The 17,002-nt window shown below is 39.8% G+C and overlaps 1 protein-coding gene across 2 annotated transcripts; it reads right to left on the bottom strand.

The window, feature by feature from the left end:
* Nucleotides 1-1,404: 1,404 nt before the first annotated feature.
* On the bottom strand, nt 1,405-16,940 carry tbc1d8b (TBC1 domain family member 8B). 2 transcript variants are annotated; one of them, XM_014006763.1, is made up of 21 exons: nt 16,656-16,940; nt 13,859-13,969; nt 13,455-13,573; nt 13,137-13,362; nt 12,607-12,847; nt 12,312-12,519; nt 12,073-12,240; nt 11,816-11,977; nt 11,551-11,701; nt 11,211-11,425; nt 9,542-9,659; nt 9,171-9,456; nt 8,952-9,081; nt 8,773-8,871; nt 8,055-8,123; nt 7,715-7,955; nt 7,575-7,640; nt 5,488-5,580; nt 5,301-5,348; nt 5,123-5,220; nt 1,405-4,646 (listed from the first exon to the last, which is right to left on the bottom strand). In XM_014006763.1, the coding sequence occupies exons 1-21, from the start codon at nt 16,780-16,782 to the stop codon at nt 4,215-4,217; spliced, it is 3,408 nt and encodes a 1,135-aa protein (XP_013862217.1). In that variant the 5' UTR covers nt 16,783-16,940; the 3' UTR covers nt 1,405-4,214. The 2 variants fall into 2 exon arrangements, with proteins under 2 accessions (XP_013862217.1, XP_013862218.1); XM_014006764.1 differs by lacking the exon at nt 5,488-5,580 and having other exon boundaries at nt 16,656-16,939.
* Between the last annotated feature and the right edge of the window lie 62 nt (nt 16,941-17,002).

Below are 17,002 nucleotides of genomic sequence, written 5' to 3'. Positions count from 1 at the left end.
CTTTTTATGTCTGAATTGCTAATAAAAGTTATATATTTGACATATTTGTTCAAAATACATTATGCAAACACCGAAAAGAAGCTTCCTGTTTATTTTTTCAATTCCGTCTTTAATGTAGATGTCTTCAAAATGTTCATAAGTTGGCATAAGTTGTCTAGTGTGACAGTCCTTCAGAYTGGTGGCAGACCTAACATCAAGAGAGRAGAAAGCAAAGATACTGGRGAAGAGCACAGGCTGCAAGTAGGGCTAGAAGTGTAGCACAGGAAAAAAAAAACAAGTGCAAATTTCAGAGGTCTCAAAGTCAAACCAGACTTCTAGAGGGTTAAAAAAATTAAACTTAAATCTCAGTTTTTCTTACCTGAATTAACTAATTAATGTTTTTTTCTAAGAAATTGTTATTGTCCTGTCAACTCTGTTACTTCAATTGTCAACTTTGTTTATTAAAAGTTTTTACATAAAAAAGAAAATCATTGTTTTTAATATTCTATACATTGCTGTTTGACTTTGTCTGTATTATAGTATTGTAGGCACAATTGTTTTTTTAAATAATCATTGGTATTTTATGAGTTTTAATAAGGAATGTTTGCTCCTACAAAAACAGTTCAGTAAACAGTTAAATGTTTTGCCATATTTTAAATGTATTTTAAAATCAAATACCTTAGTTTGAAGCAGTGTTATATTATGACAGTTTATGTAACCTATTTGTAAAATTAATTAAACAGTTAAAATAATTTTAAATGAGACAGTCAGTGCCAAATACACAGAATTTTTGAAAATGAAAATTAAAAATTTTGCAAACAGCATTTCAATGTACAGATATTTCATCTGAGTCAATATATTAAAAAACCTTTTTAAATCATTTTGTTCCTATTTTCAAAGTCTAGAATACATGTGTGAAGTAATTATTGGACATAAAGATGCTCCAAAAACTCTAAAACTGATCTACATCAGTTTACAGTAGAGGTGTGCTCCTGTAGTGGAGCAGAGACTTTGTCTCCCTCTGGTGGTAAAAACATGAAACTCATCTCAATTCTGTTTTTCATTCATCAATCCTTCAGTGAATCTTTTGTGTGAGAATGACCTGACAGAAGAAGTTTGTATAACCAGAAAAGTATTTTTGCCCTGGCCACCACCAGCAGACAAGATGGGTGAAGTGTCTTGCCCAAGGTCACAACAGCTGACACGAAGATTATTCATTAAAATGCTGGTTTGTGAAAAAAAAAATCTCACATCAACAAACTTCTGCATAAAAAATGTAACTTACAACATAATCATTAAATCACTTCCCTTTATTCTGATGCAAACAAATAAAAAAAAACATTAATAATGAAGCAAACAGAAACATCAGAGCGACAATGTTTTACAGAACAAGTTTTCAACCAAAAGATACAAACTGACATTCCATCTTTTGTCCTTTTTATTCATACGAAGAGGAAAAACTAACTTTTACAAAAGTTACGAATGAAATGTTTTGCATCAAAGTTTTGTTTATTCTGGATCATCATTGTCATTTTTCCTAAACAAAGACCAAAAAAAAAAAAAGATTTTTTCAGACACACCTGACTGCAGCATGCAACAACTTATAATCCATGCATAATTCTGTAATAGTTGCATTTTAATACGATCTGAAAAATCAAGAGAAGCTGCAGGAAAACAGCCATGAGTCAAACACGATCAGATGTTGTTTTAGCTGAGTTAACATCATTGTAGTTACAATCAAACACAATGATATTAAACTCAATTAAAACTCATGCAGCAGAACTGTTCAAGTCATAAATTAGTTATTAATAAACTTTGGACTTGAAGGGCTAAACGTCAAACTTTTGAAGTGTTTTTATTTCTTACACAAAAGATAAAAAATACTGAATGAGAAGAAGAATAAAGGTCAAAATAACAAATAAAAATAAACTCGAGCTGGTCCTTCAATCACAAAATAAAAAGTAAACGATAAAAGCAGGGAATCAAAGCTGGACTTTAGAGGCACATAAAACACTAACTCCTCGGGACGAGCAGAGACGCCGTAAAGCTTTTTCAATTTATTCATTTGGCCCCCAGAGACGCCGAGCTGCAGCTGGAACGGTCGTGACCTTTTGGATCCCCTCACCTCTCAGATCTGGGCTGAGATACAGGCGCGTCTACAACTCGCCAACCTCCAACAACTGTGCAAAMGACTCACTGAGACAGAAGCAGTAAGACAGGAAAACAGAAAAAATAAATAAACTCTCTCTGTGGCAAGCAGCAAAAGCACGTCTCTAAGGTACACATGCTCTTTACAGAGTGTTTAACTTTACAGATGATGTCAGGTTTATATATTTCTGTCATATAATTGTCTCAGGCTGAAAAATATCCCTTTTTTCCACTTTCAGTTTACAGAAATGTCACCCTGAGATTCGATGAAACAAAATGTTTTTAAAAGGTTGAACTTTTCCACAACAGTCCACTAGCTCATCATATTTATACACGCCTCATAAATACACAAATCACAAGCAAAACCTTTTTTTTTAAAACACAAAGCTAAAGCGTACAACATCCTACAGAACAGATACTTATGACGTCATTAACCCGAACCCTGCAAAGAAAACCTCACAGCGCTGAGCGGGACGCGGCAGCCAATCAAACACCAGCTTCACAGGACTCAAGGTGACCCGTGCGTCCTGCTGGTGGACAAACGAGACCGGCTGATGTGCTGGAAGCCAGACTCTCCCTGCAGCTTATTGCAAAATGTTCCACTGCATCTTCATCAGCTCCTGCTCTGAATAAATGCGACGTCTTCGGTCCCTTTATGGCTTTCAGAGATGTGTCCTTTAACTCACCTGTCCTGTCCTACATTTAACTGAGCTGGTGTTGCTTATCGCTGAAATGACGTTTCAGGACTAAGTCACAACGTAAGACACTGAAGTCACGGGACAAACAAGCATAGCTTCATAGACTGAATGAGAATTTACATCAAACAGTCCTGTAGTGTCAGACTGAACATGTGGTTTATAGAGTAAACCTGTCTTATATGATGCAACAGTTTTAGGTTTTAAAAGAGATTATTTAGACATTTTGGAGCAGAGTTCTGTGACGTTGTTAAACAACATCTTACCTGTTGTAGATAACTCTCAGAATGACCAACAAGATTGAAGTGGGTTTTGTGTCATCTTAAATCTGATTAAATCTAAAGTCTCATATTAGTTCATTCACTAACTATTATTTAAAAGGGAAAATAGTAGTGTCAGCAGCTAGCTGTAGCACTTCCTGTGCAGCCTGGGGTACTTCACAGGATATCATAAAGCTAGTGATGCAAACGGGTTACGACAAGCACATGTGAGCAGGTCTGATTCAGCTGTGTGACCTGAGCTGAAGGCAGTGAAGCTGCAACACGAACAGGAAACATCACATTAATTCAGCCATTATGTCTCTTTTAAAGGCATAGAGATGGATTCAGAAAACTGGGACCAGTGTTTAAGGAAAGTATTACTGTGATTAAGAATATAAACACAGGTCAAATCACTCCTTTGATACAAGTTTTCCAGAAGGATGGCAGTAAGGATGCTCGCAACTTTTAACAAACTGTCACAGCATCAGAGGCTAAAACTAATTTAATGAATTTGTGGTTGATTCAAGGTTTATAAAATATTGTCTGAGGCCCTAAATCCTAAAATCATTTTTTGTTTATGGCACACCTACAACTGGAGATAAACTTGCACACAAACGGTTCCAAAACGTTAGCCTGAAGCTGTTTTAAGAGAGCAGCAATCCATTAAAGTGTTCAACTCGTTCAGACAGTTGTTAGCTTGTCACGAATTAAACTGTTTCTCCAAACAGAGGTCGTTCACAGCGGCTGCCTACAACAGGTGAGATTATAACTCATTTAACATTTCTACAGAACTGCGTCTCAAAATATCCAAAAAATTAACTTTAAATTTCACCTTAAATCTAAGTGTGGCTACATGACAGAATAAGGTTAAGTAGGAAAAGATTTCAAATACATAACAAGATGTTAGTATCAACCCTCAGCCTGACGGGTCGGCTTTAAGATTTAAAATCGAAGCAGAGAAGGTGTTGGTCAGTAAAGTGTTATATAATGTTTGCAGTGTTTTATCAGCCATCATTACGTCTCCTCTGCAGCTACATCAGAGCGATCAGACGTTCTGCCTCACAACAATCCAAGAGAAGAGTTTATTTTAAGTTGCAGATGTGAGTCAGAACCAAGCATCTCCTCTGTTTGTTCACTTGTTGGCCATGAGTTTGAGCTGGGCCACCCGGGTTTGTCTTAGTTTGTTCTGAATGTTGACGGGCCTTTCGAAGAAGCTGACTATGGTGGGCTCGTTGAGCAGAGAGGCCAGCACCTGCTCAAAGGAAAACGACCACTCTGTTTGGGTGGGGTCGGGCGCCGCCTCCTGGCTGCTGTGGGAGCTGGAGGCTTCTGAGCTCTCCGGGGTCGTGGAGGCCTCTTCGCTGGTCGAGCAGTCCTCGGCGGCAGTGGTGCTGGCGGGCTTGGTGGTCTCGGACGGGCTGCTGGAGTCCTGCAGCCTCCGTCCCACCTCCTCCATCTTCAGGAGGAGGCTGGTGACGTGGGCGACGGCTCGGTACAGAGACTCCTCCTCTGGATCACCGTGGAAAATATTGTAGAGGGTTTTGGAGAACTGGATGAACTGAGACTGAAACAAAACGTAAGAATTTATAACATCTTTTTTTTTTTAACTCTAGAAAAATAAATGAACTAGAGAAATTGCATTTCTTGTGAAAAGGCTTAATGTTGAAAGATTTTCTGAATAGCTGAACTGTTAATGTGATCTGATCTGAACAGCTGACTTTTATGAAAGTAGGACAACAAAAATGAAAAATCTGTAGAAAGACAGCAAGAGTTTTAAAAACTGAAAGCAGAAAAGCAGTTAAAATTATCAAAAAGAAGCTAAAACTAACAGAAACAAGTTAAAATTAACAGATTGGGAAATGATACATACAAAAAACTTATACCAAAGCTATAGTATAGTAAAAAGTTAAAAAATAGCCTAAAATAGCTAAAATTTAGCAGAAAAAGCCTAAATTAGCACAAAGAAACTGAGCATATGTTTGCAGAATTAAACATTCACACAATTAAAGTGATGTTTTTATGAACTCTGAGCTGAATTACCTGGTTTATTCTGGGTAGGTCCTTGATGGTTTCTTCTTTCTTCAGTATTTCATTTTGCCACTGTTTCAGATACGTCTGCAGATCAACCTTTCCCCTGCCTGTCAGTTTTATAAATAACAGTAAAATTTACATTTACAGTATTTGTTATAATTTGCAGTAAATTTGGATGAAATCCTACCTCTCTCAGGACTTTTCCGTATCACACCATCTTCTGGGAGGTCAAAGGCTGAAATGAAAAAGTCGACATGTGAGCACAGGGTAATAAAATAATCTTTCCAGAAGATTTGGGGAGGAGTTATTAGTAAACTAAGATTAAAAAAAAGAGGGAAATGTGAGTTTCAGGGGAGAAGAGTAAAGAGGCTAACCAGACAGTCTGGTCAAGTGAGAGGAGTCTTCAGTCAGAGGAATAAAGTGCTGCAGTCTTTGRTCCTTTAAGTGCTGAGGACTACCTGTGAAGGCTAAAACACACCCGACAGTGAAAGAACTGAAAGAAAAGAAGAAGCAGGTGAAAGAGGAGTAAAAATAATCATGTTTAGAGAGATAAAAAGATACATGTCCTTATCCTGAGTTGGATAGATGAGGTGTAACTAACAACCCTGAAAGCTTTATTTGATGTTCTGAACTTAACTGTTTACATTTTAATGCCTTCCAGAGAGAATTATGTAAACATAAAAAACTTATTCTTAAAAAAATGTTATTGAATTACTCCTTTGTTGTATCATAAATAATTTTTATTTTTACATTTCCTCTTGGGTTTTTGGTCACTTATCTTATAAAACAACATTTGGATATAGGTCTGTTTTAAAATCATTTTTAGTTTTATCCACAGATTCTGGTGATTTTCAGGTCCAGGTGCTGTCTGGGGCACTAAAATGTTTACAGTCTGCCAACAATCTCTAAACCACTTTTCTAGTGTGTGTGTGTGTGTGTGTGTGTGTGTGTGTGTGTGTGTGTGTGTGTGTGTGTGTGTGTGTGCATTTCAGATGAAAGGTTTAGTGCTCAAATGTTTTCCTGCAGATTTTAAAGTTCTCATCTTTTCTTATATCGTGTAATTTGACATTTTTACCAGGACCATTTGTTACATAAACATGTATTTTTTTTATAAAGAACCTTAACATTGCAACAAAGTGTGTTTTTGGATAATAAAATAAGCAGTTTATTTCTAAAATACCTTCTAACTCTTTCACTGTTAATTGGGATATGCTCCGTTATATCTCTGCGCTCCACCCCCCCCACAGATGACCCACATGTGGGTGCAAACACGCGTGCCTTTTTCATGCATCGATTAAACCCTGACAGTCAGCACTGTCATGTTGTCTGCTTGACAGCTTACTGCTGCATTAAGAGCACAGCCTGAGGTCCGCACCTGAATCTCAGAACCCCCCCCCCCCCCCCCCCCCCCATAGCGACAGCCTCTTAGATATTCCTTTCTGCAGCCACGAGTGAAAAAAATCAGACTTTATTTTAAATTTTGCACATTTATTGTGAAACCTTATTGTTAAATATTATTGAAGATCCAGGTTTAATTTCAATTTACTTTGGCAACATTTCCCACTGTGGGGTTACAGGACTGTAGTACAGTGAACTTCAGCGTGGTTGTTTTTGTACACTGAGAGTACAAAACGTTTAACCATCTCTGTAATGAAAACACAAGTGACGTAAGTGAGCAGTCGCTGCTCTTTATCTGATAAGTGAAAACAGCTGCTGCACGCTTTGTTTGGGCTGAAAGATTCTCAGCTCTAAAAAGCACATGATTACATTTCCCAGATCAATGAAGTGTTCGCTTCACTTTCAGCACCTTTTACTTGCAAAGATGCAGATACGATGTGGACTGAACRCCTTGTACGGTAATGTGAAATGAAGCGCCAGGATGTGACCCGTCCTTGGTGCAGAAGCATGCACACTCTCCTGGAGACACAAAATGGGCTTCTCTGCCTGACATTTATTGGCCTGGCGCAGCACAAACGGTGACTCAGGGCTCGTCTGCCACTGCTACGCTGTCAGCTGTAATTTGAGCAGCTCTCTCCTTTCACAGATCCTCCTTTCAGAGAAACCAGCCCTCTGGCGAATGCCCTCGCAGTGCCTTGCACCCGTCGCTGCCATGGGGAGTGCTTTCACTCAAATACGTGCTATTCTTACCACCCTGGCCTCCGAGCAGGCAGTGACACATCGCGTAGATAAGAGCTTCAAGGGCGGCGTCTTACCCCAGGCGAAGTGCTCACTCAACACAATCCTGAGTAACGGGCTGGATTATTAAAATGACAACTCATATGTGTGTTGAAGCTCTGCAAGTTTAAACAGCATCGTTGCTTTAACATGGTGGGCAAACACGAAAACTAACAAATCCAAGGAAAAGACATTTGGCGCACTAGTACTTTGAACTAGAAGTCTAATATAATGACTCTGAAATAATCTCGAGATAGAAGTAAGGCAGTTTTTTTTAATCACTAACCTGGAGGCAGGTGGAGCTTGAAGAGAAATTTCAGCTTATTTGTGAAAGATCCACTGTACAAAGTATCTAAGGAAGAAGAAACATGCAGTTAAAGCAGCAGGGATAATAAAAAATAAATTAAAAACAAAAATCAAATGTACCGAGGGCACAGCAAAACTCTTTGAAGTTGATAAGACCGTCCTGGTTCTCGTCTATTAGGCGGAAGATCCAGAGGGACAGCGTGCTCTTGGAGGAGCAAAAGGTCCAGGGTTCAAGCAGGGAAAAGAGCACACTGAACTGCTGGAAACCTAACTGGTACTGCTCCAAATAGGCCAGACTGGGATCATGGTGGAGCAGAGCGGGACTGCTCATGGTCCAGTAGCAGCTGAGGAAGTGCTGCCTCTGAATAAAGGAAATAACGAGAAGGTGAAAAGGCATGAACTCTATTAGTTTAAGTGTTTGAAATGAAAGAGAAGGTACTGTTTTATGCTTTGGACTCACTTTGAACAGGTTGTAAAGCTCATCAAGCTGCGTGACATTTAATCTGACTTCTTGAGACACCACTCGAATCTGAAAACAGACACTGTATCAATCCTTAAAGCCACAATAACAACACAGCAAAATTAATTCCTGTAGTGTAAGTCATGAAACATTCCAGTACTTTCAGGACCTTGGACAGTTCCTTTGGTCCTTCATACTGTCTAAAGTCCTGAAACATCCCAGCACATTCAGGACCTTGGAAAGTTCCTTTGGTCCTTCATACTGTCTAAAGTCCTGAAACATTCCAGCACTTTCAGGACCTTGGAAAGTTCCTTTGGTCCTTCATACTGTCTAAAGTCCTGAAAGCACATTCAGGACCTTGGACAGCTCCTTCAGTCCTTCACACTGTCTAAAGCAGTGATTCCCAACCAAGGGTACGCGAGCATATTGCAGGGGCTACGTGAAAAAATTTCCCAGGTGTGTAAATTTGGGTGAGTTTCTGACATATTTTGGACGCTGCTGTTTTCTTTATATTTAATTTGAGTTGAAAAAAATAAAATGCCTGAGAATTAAAAGTTCTAGGGTGTTAAATAAATGATTTTCATTTAATAATCATTTATTGTACATTATAGTTTTGGAGAATCATCATTACGTTTGACTGAAGGGGTACTGGTGGTATGACAAAATGGCTCAGAGGTACATAAGTCTAAAATGGTTGGAAACCACAGGTGTAACTTACAACATTTTGCTTCGTCGTGTCCTCCAGAGTCTGGATCACAAACAGTTTGTTTCGTTTCCGTGAGCTCTCAACGTCCTCTGTACGGATGTGTCCATATTTCTATAAAAACAGAAAACAATGATATTATCTGCAGCCCAAATGTTGCAGACTCAAAATGGAAGGCGTCAATCTTGTCCAACCTCGTACGCCTCTCGGATCAGTTCACTGATGTCTACACTGATGTGGGATGCTTTCTCATTATTTCCTACTGAGGCTTGCTGCACTGTGGGAGGCAACGGGCTGTCTTTATTTGTCACACTGTCGAAGAACCTGAAACAACGCCATCAGAAACAAACAAAAAAAACTATAGTTTACAGAGAAATAACCTTTGTAGTGTGTTGCTTTATACGTAAACAGACTTGTTGAGGATGGTGACAGCCTCTGCGTCATCGTTGCAGCTGATGAGAGCCTCCATGTTGTAGTCCAGCACAGCGAGGCCGAGCTGCAGGATAGCCTTGATGCCGTCATAGAAGAAGCAGTCCACCACATTGACGGCACTCTCTATGGGCAGAACGCTGATGAACAGAGTGAGAAACCAGGACAGGGAAACAGACGAGAAGAACGTCAGGTCCGTCATGTGTTCCACCAGCTGGGGGAGGTTTTCTCTGATCAGGTCCTCGAACACGGCCTGGTCAACCAAAGCACCTGGGACACATATCAGACCTTTAAACCCATTTTCTTTTAAATCACCTGCACAAATAGTGTTAGAATCTGTAGATTCGTGTTTCACCGATAATTCTCCGGTTAAAGTAGTCCGGCAGCATCCTCTCACAGACAGCTACCAACAGCCAGAAAGCCTCCTCTTCTTTAGCGTACAGCAGGAGAACCGAGGTCAGAATGTTCATGGCCTAAAGACAAGAAAAGACGTGTTTTTCTTTTAGAGTTTAATACCTTTTTAGCTGAAACAGATTTATAATCAGTCAGCAGATCAGGAGAGTTTTTTTTCTTGCAGCATCACTGCATGCATGCAGGCTGCCATGGCAACAAGATGCATGCAGTTTGTACTATAGTAAATGTGTAGCATAACAGGAGCAAAAAGGTTTGCATTTATAATGTGTTCCTGCAGCTAAGAATCTATAACTGTGAATTTTATACAGAAATATCATAATACTGTATCACCACTTGTATTAAAGGAAATATATCAAGCTTTTAAATCCTTCTTGTTCACATTTAAATCATTCAGTCAGGGTCTATATCAGTGGTTCCCAACCCTGGTCCTCAAGTACCCCTGTCCAGCATGCTTTACTTGTTTTCCTGCTATTCAGCAGGTCTTCAGAAGATTGTTAATCACTCATTCATTCAAACCAGGTGTGTCAAATCAGGAAAACACCTAAACATGCAGGAAAGGGGTCCTTGAGGATCAGGGTTGAGAATCACAGCTTTAATACATGTTATCTGATTTATTATTTACACATAAATGGCAAAGAATCAATGGCTTCCAGAGGCAATACTAAAAAACATAAAACTAAGTCGTTATTATATTTTGAAAATGTCTTAAGCTCAGAGAAGCTCTTGAGGTGTTGGTCAACATTTAAAGCAGTGATTTTTAGATGTTTCCCTCCTTCCATCAAAAAAAAAAAAAAAAAAAAAAAAAACATTTAAAGCAGTGATTTTTAGATGTTTCCCTGATTTGATGCACCTGGTTTGAATGAATGAGTGATTAACAATCTTCTGAAGACCTGCTGAATAGCAGGGAAACAAGTAAAACATGCTGGATAGGGGTACTTGAGGACCAGGGTTGGGAACCACTGGTCTATATAAAGTGGAACTGCAATGCTTTGGTCTGAATTCCTCCTTATCGTAACTCCACAAGCCCCTCTTTCACCTCTTGTCTGAGGATGGCTCAGATCAACTTGTTTTGACACTGCCTCTTTAAATCCAACTGAAGCGCTTCTCACACACACACACATCCTTGTATTTCCATCAAACTGAGGACTTTGTTTTGACTTCCGTTCATTTTTTTTAAACTGCATTTATGCCTAACCCAGACATTTTCCCAAACCCTAACCATTACTAGTCTATCCCTAACCTGAGCCAAAACTTCATTCACACCATATCTAAACCTAACTAGTAGAGTGTAGCAGAACTGTGAAAAAAGGTGAGGACCGAGAAAATGTCCTCACTTCCCAAAAAGTAGGTTAAAAAAACATATTATGGTCCTCACTCTGTAGCAGAAACAAGTGTATACACACACAGAATATAAAGATATCTACGCAGCACAGAGAGAGACTACATTTAACTTCTCTGCACTCCTAGAGACTCCACTGTATTTAAGGGCTAAAAAGTTGATTTTGCAGGATATGTCCCCTTTAATAATAAAATACATAAATAACAATAACTGGCTGCGATGTTTCTTAATCTAGTTATTAAATATGCAGTAGCTGAAGAAACTGATTTACCTGGCAGTAGCCAATCTTGGGGTTCCTGTAGGCGTAGGCAGTAAGGACTCTGCGCAGAGCTGAGATTCCCGTGTCACTCTGAAACGCCGGGTGCTCGGGCAGAGAACGGTGCAGATCTCTTTCGATCTCATCTGTGGCCAAAGTGCTCGTGCCCAGAGACTGCTCCACCAGCTCGGTGTAATAACCGGGGTGAGTGGCCATCTCGTTTACGGCGCCTACGGGTTCACGCAGAATGTGGTGATCTCACACCTGCCAGCTTTTAAAGAACTCAAAGGGACTCGCTAAAAAATAACTTCCTGTGTGACTGTAAATAGAGGAGTGGTAGATGAAGTACAGATACCTGAAAACAGCATCCACAGCTCTCCCCTCAAACATTCAGGAACACCGCGAACAATCAAGTCTCTTGTCTTTTTGGTGAAAAACATACTCGTCCCACGTCCGTATTCAGAAAAATGGATGTTCCAAGATTGCTCCTTCATCTTCTCTTTAAGCTAAAAAACACATAGACAGCACATATCTCTTCACATATGAAGGAACTCTCATTTATTAGCATCATGGTTTGAAAAGTTGAAAACAACTGATTTTAGCAGGAATCTGGTGCCTACCATTTTAGGGTCAAGATTTTCAACATCCTGTGGGTGGAAAACAGTCATGAGGGCTTCGGTGCTTACAGCCTTACTGCTGTCTTTCTGTCCCACCATGAGAGTCACGTCCTCCGGATTGTCCTCGAAGTGATTTATGAGCGATTGGCATTCTCCACGTATGGCCTGAGCATTAAGGATGTTTTGTAAATTCTCTTGCTGTCAGAGGGTGCTGCAGACCACGAGATGAAAACAGCACARATAAAAACACATCATCTCACCTCTGATGAACTCGAGTGCTGTGGGCTGGCACTGATCCCACACCGGCTACGGATCGTGTTGGCGAGCCGCTGGTAGTCCCACACTTCAGAAAAACGCAGCGCTCTCTTGCCACGCACACACACCGTTAAAGCCTTGCTGCTGGAATCTGGCTTGTCGACACTGACGACCTGTTATCAGGAAATGCAGGCAGGTAAGAGAGTCACAGTATGACATCATATTTTCATCTGCCCAGCTTTACCTCTCGCATTGGAATGACAACATGGCACTGACTTCCATCTTGACTGGCGAAACACAAGTAGTTCTCAGACAGGCAGATCTTGCCGAGTGTGTTAAAATGGCTGAAGGGCACCCACAAGTAGCTCTCATGCACCTCTAACAAGTTGTCCTCTTTGGGAAGCCTGAAAAAYGTCCGGAATTGCTGACTTTTTGCGTGTGCCTCCAGGCCTCTGTAGTGAAAATGATGTCAAAAAATTAAAACCAAAAAAACACATTTAATTTTTTTAAACCAGTGTTCAGCATCATTAAAGCCGTGCCTCTTGGTGATTTGCAGGGGGTCTGAGAGCGCTGGCTCTCTCTGGAAGGCCTCTTTATCAAAAAGACGTTTGATGGCGTARTCGGCCAGCTGCTCCATGATGACGAAGGTTTCGTTGAGGTGCAGCAGCATGGAGAAGTAGTGATCCTCTCCGTGGGCCAGAACGTGGATGCTCTCGGTCAGAATAACGTTAGAGGTTTTCTCCAACCTCCAGATCTCATCCCAGGAAATGACCAGCTTCACTGTAGTGTCAGGTAAACAAATCAATTTTAAAACAGGTTCAGAAATAACTACAGGGGAAAAAAATGAATATACTATCATTATGAAATGTCTTACAATGTGACCCAAAAATCAGAGCCAACAATTATCCACAGAGATATTTGAGTCTATACTGTAAGGTCAGCTATAATGGCAGCAATTACCAAGAACTATTTTCTATTTGAGGAAAAAAACTGTCTTAAATACATGAAAAATGGTTTTGTTGCAATTAGAAGTTACCCCACTCAGCACATGTTTCAGCTTAGATGTTACCTTCAGATCCCAGAAGGTATGAGTAGAAGCACAAGAAGTTGGTGCTGAGGTAGAGCCAGCCCTGGCAGGGTACTTTGCCTTTCCAGTAGCTGCATGAGTAATACGTGACCAGCTTCTCCTGGGGGGGCAGCTCAAACCACTTCTCAAACCTCAGAAGTGCTTCTCGGAATTTCTCCGGATCGTCCTCCAGCACCAGAGATGTTTTCCCTTCTTCTGCAATCAGGCCCTGAAACACAACATGACAGGAAGGCATTTAGTTGAATTCAAAACGAYTGGAAAACCATCCAGGAGGTTTTTCAGTCTTTTCTAACTTCTTACTCTAATCTTCCCCTGGACAAAGCTGGTGATGTCTTCAGTGGAGTCGAAAACGGAGAGCGTCCTCATGATGTTCTGCTGCAGCCAGTCCCAGTGCTGCACAATCTCCTCTCTGGTGACACCTGAACCAATAGAGTAAAAACAAATCAGAAAGACTATTTACCTTTCCATTTCCCCCATTTTTAATCATCTTTTAAAATCAGCTGACACTTTTTAGTAAAACCCTCTTTTCTTTAACTTGAATTAGTGCAAACCAAACTTGTTGTATTRACTTGATTTTTCATGGATATCAGTGCTTGAACAGTAAATATTTAATGCTGTTTCAGAGGGACTTAAATATGCCTTTACCTGAAGAAGAGTTGAGCGTTTAAATCAGCAGACGGGATAATTTAAATGGAGTCACGTACCACATGCTATGGACCAGTACACCTGTGAGTCAGGTGTGTAGTGTAGGATGCGGTAGGGAGCGACTTTGGATGTGGAGTCCAACACAGTATCAAGGGTTCCCACAAGAAGGCCTGGAAATCACAGCAGACTTATAAATACAAACATTTTAATAACACTTACCCACATAATGTCTTTGAAAAGCAGACAGTTTGTTGCCAACAACCATTTAAAAGCTGTAATAAAATCATACTTAGAAGCATCTAAAATATATGTTAAATCATTAAAGCAATACAGTGTGCATCAGTGTTTTATTTATTTCCTAAAACTTGGATCAAGGACTTTAAATCCATACAGACAGCAGAAATAAATGAAGCCCCAGGTCAGTGCCAGAACTAAATTTAGCTAAATCTGTTACCTTTACACAGTCTTGCTGGCGAGCCCTCCATRAATTATTAACAGGGTTGTGCTGAAACCATAATGCACTCCATCAGTTTCAGAGCAGACTGTCAGCTGTGTTTTCTAAAAGCATTCAGCGCATCCAGCACGGTTGACATTACTAACGTTCTTATCAACCCATTGATTGTGTAGCAGAGGATAAAAGACGCCTCAGATGTTAAAGACTCCTCTGATGAGAACCACCATGTTGTAAATAAACTCCATCATTAAAGCAGCCACCCAGGACACCTGTAATTTTAGCTTCAGTGTTGAAACCGCTCATTATCATTAATTATCTGGTGATTACCTTACTGTCACGCTCTGGTAGGTGGTTAGAAAGTGTGACTAAAAATCAGTAGCTGCCCTGCAGATTCCACTCTTATTACAGCCAAACTCTTACACTGACATCTCCTACTGCTCATTTGTAGTAACTCCTCCACCAGAGGCAAAGACTCCCCCTGATCAGTAGGAGGTATCCCACCTGTTTCTTGTTGAGAACCATGTCCTCGCACCTATTAGAGGAGCTGACTCTCATCTTCRCCGCAGTGCACGCTGAAGGTCATGGCCCAAAATATCCAACAGAACCACATCGTTATTGCAGAGAAGAGACTCTGAGGTTTTCATTTTCACAGACACTCTCCTCTCCGCGACTGCTCTTTGAGATCCTGTCCATGAACACCACAAACAGAATCTGGCCAAGGAACAGTCATGGAAGAATCCAACCTGCACTGAGAACGAGCTCGACTTTGTGCCAAGACTGTGGACACTGCTTCTGCTTTGGTTATACAGAGACTGGACAGTCCTTAAAAACAACCCAACTTCTAAACATATGTGTGATTCATCACATGGAGCCAAGGATTAGGTCACAAAGAGGCATTTGGAGAAATAGGCTGCTATAGTGCTTGGTTAAAACATCTGCATAAATTGCACTTTGCCAAAATATAATGAATTAACCTACTTACCTATATTACTAACCTTTTCAGAAACATCTTAAATATAATCTTAAATTTTTAAGCATTTCTTTGAGCAGTAGTTACAAAAATGATAATAATTTCAGAAGACTTAAAAGTTTTGTCATTTTCCATGTGCTGGTAAATCTCTTTTTCCCTTCCAAGCTGGTAACTCTTAATATCCAAAAACAGTCTGAGGTTTCTTCTTTAAAATTACGCAAAAAAATTCCTCATTAGAATAACATAGAAACAAGATTCAAACCAAATATAAATGTGTTATCCTAAACAGAAAGACAAATCAAGACATATCTCTGGAACCACTCAGGATATCAGGATGATCCAGCTTTATCTGAAAATGTGCTGAAGTCATTTTGATCCAAATTAAACTTAATTCACAGTTTGATGTGATGGGTCACAGATTTAGTTCCACAAAGTCTACGATGCAAAACTCAAAAAGAATGCCGTTTGCAAATGCCACATGTTAATAACGATATCTGCCAGTTCAGCTGAAAAATTTGAAGCACAAAAACAACAAACATGCTCAAGATGTACCCTGGCAAAGAAAGAGTTGATGCAAATCAGCTCAAAGTTGTTCTGAACAATCACTTATCCTACAGTCAAACATTTATATGAGAAACTAAAAGAAGAAACAAGACATTAGATCTAGTTCCTGTGAGAGTTTTGGTGTGTATAGGTTGTATTTTTTTTAAAGACAATCTAAAATGACCTTATATTAATGCTGAAAACAGACAGCTGCAGGTCTAATCTGAACAAACAACGACTTCCTTTCCTTGTGTAAAGATGTGACGTGATTTATGCATGTGGCAACTCAAATGAGCATCAGTGCCTCATGAAAGGTGCTGATGTTTTTTTTATTTTCCAGAGAACAGTTCTTTGTGTTTTACAGGGCGACAAATTCAAGAATTTGATCACTAATTTTCAGTATCTTTCACTGATTTATGGAAAAAGATGCTGTCGAATTATTTTGAGCTGGAACTACACAACAGGAGGGAGCATCTTTTAATTTAATTTAATTTATTATTATTATTTTTTTTTTCAAATCAGCCTGTGTTTTGATTCAGAAAACTGTACATGCTGTTGGTTTAAAAAAGCGTAGTGGGAGAGGAAATAGGATTAACGCCCTTTTTGTCAACAATGCTGGACAAAAAAACACAATGCAAAATTACTGACACGTACTCAAACATATTGTAAACTAGCTAAAAAGATGCTAACTCACATTATTTTCCACCTGTTGCAAAGGGACTATTTTTTCCTGATAACGTTAGCATTCTTTCTGATATGACAGGGAACAACAGCTAAGAAACAATCAATATCACTTAACACATATAAGTGCTTAAATGTGCCTTTAAAGCAGTAGTTGTCCTGAATTTACAAGAGGGGGCGAAAATAAATAATCGACCCGCTACTTTACCTGTCAACCCGCCGCCACCTTCGCCGTACCCCCGTCTCCTCTGCAGTACGAAGTACTCATTATCCTTCTCGGTGACCCACAGTTTAAACGCGTTTTTCAGCAGAATTTCTTCCGGTTTGAGCCACATGTTTCAAACGTGACGAAGTTCTCCGATATATACACCTGACATGTCGCGGACATCTGTCAAACAAGCCCCTAACAACAGCCAAAAACCCAAAGACGTCCGTGTGTGTTTTTGTGTCTGTATCCCTCCCTTCCCACGTCGACAAGAATTGTTGCCAGGAGCGCAAAGCATTATGGGATTGTAGTCTTTGACGAGAAAACTTAAACAAAACAAAAACTTTCTA

Source organism: Austrofundulus limnaeus, unplaced genomic scaffold, assembly GCF_001266775.1.
Source record: "Austrofundulus limnaeus strain Quisiro unplaced genomic scaffold, Austrofundulus_limnaeus-1.0 Scaffold37, whole genome shotgun sequence".
NCBI lineage: Eukaryota > Metazoa > Chordata > Actinopteri > Cyprinodontiformes > Rivulidae > Austrofundulus > Austrofundulus limnaeus.
Note: the sequence above shows the minus strand (reverse complement) of the source record. Positions and strands in the feature narration are given on the sequence as shown.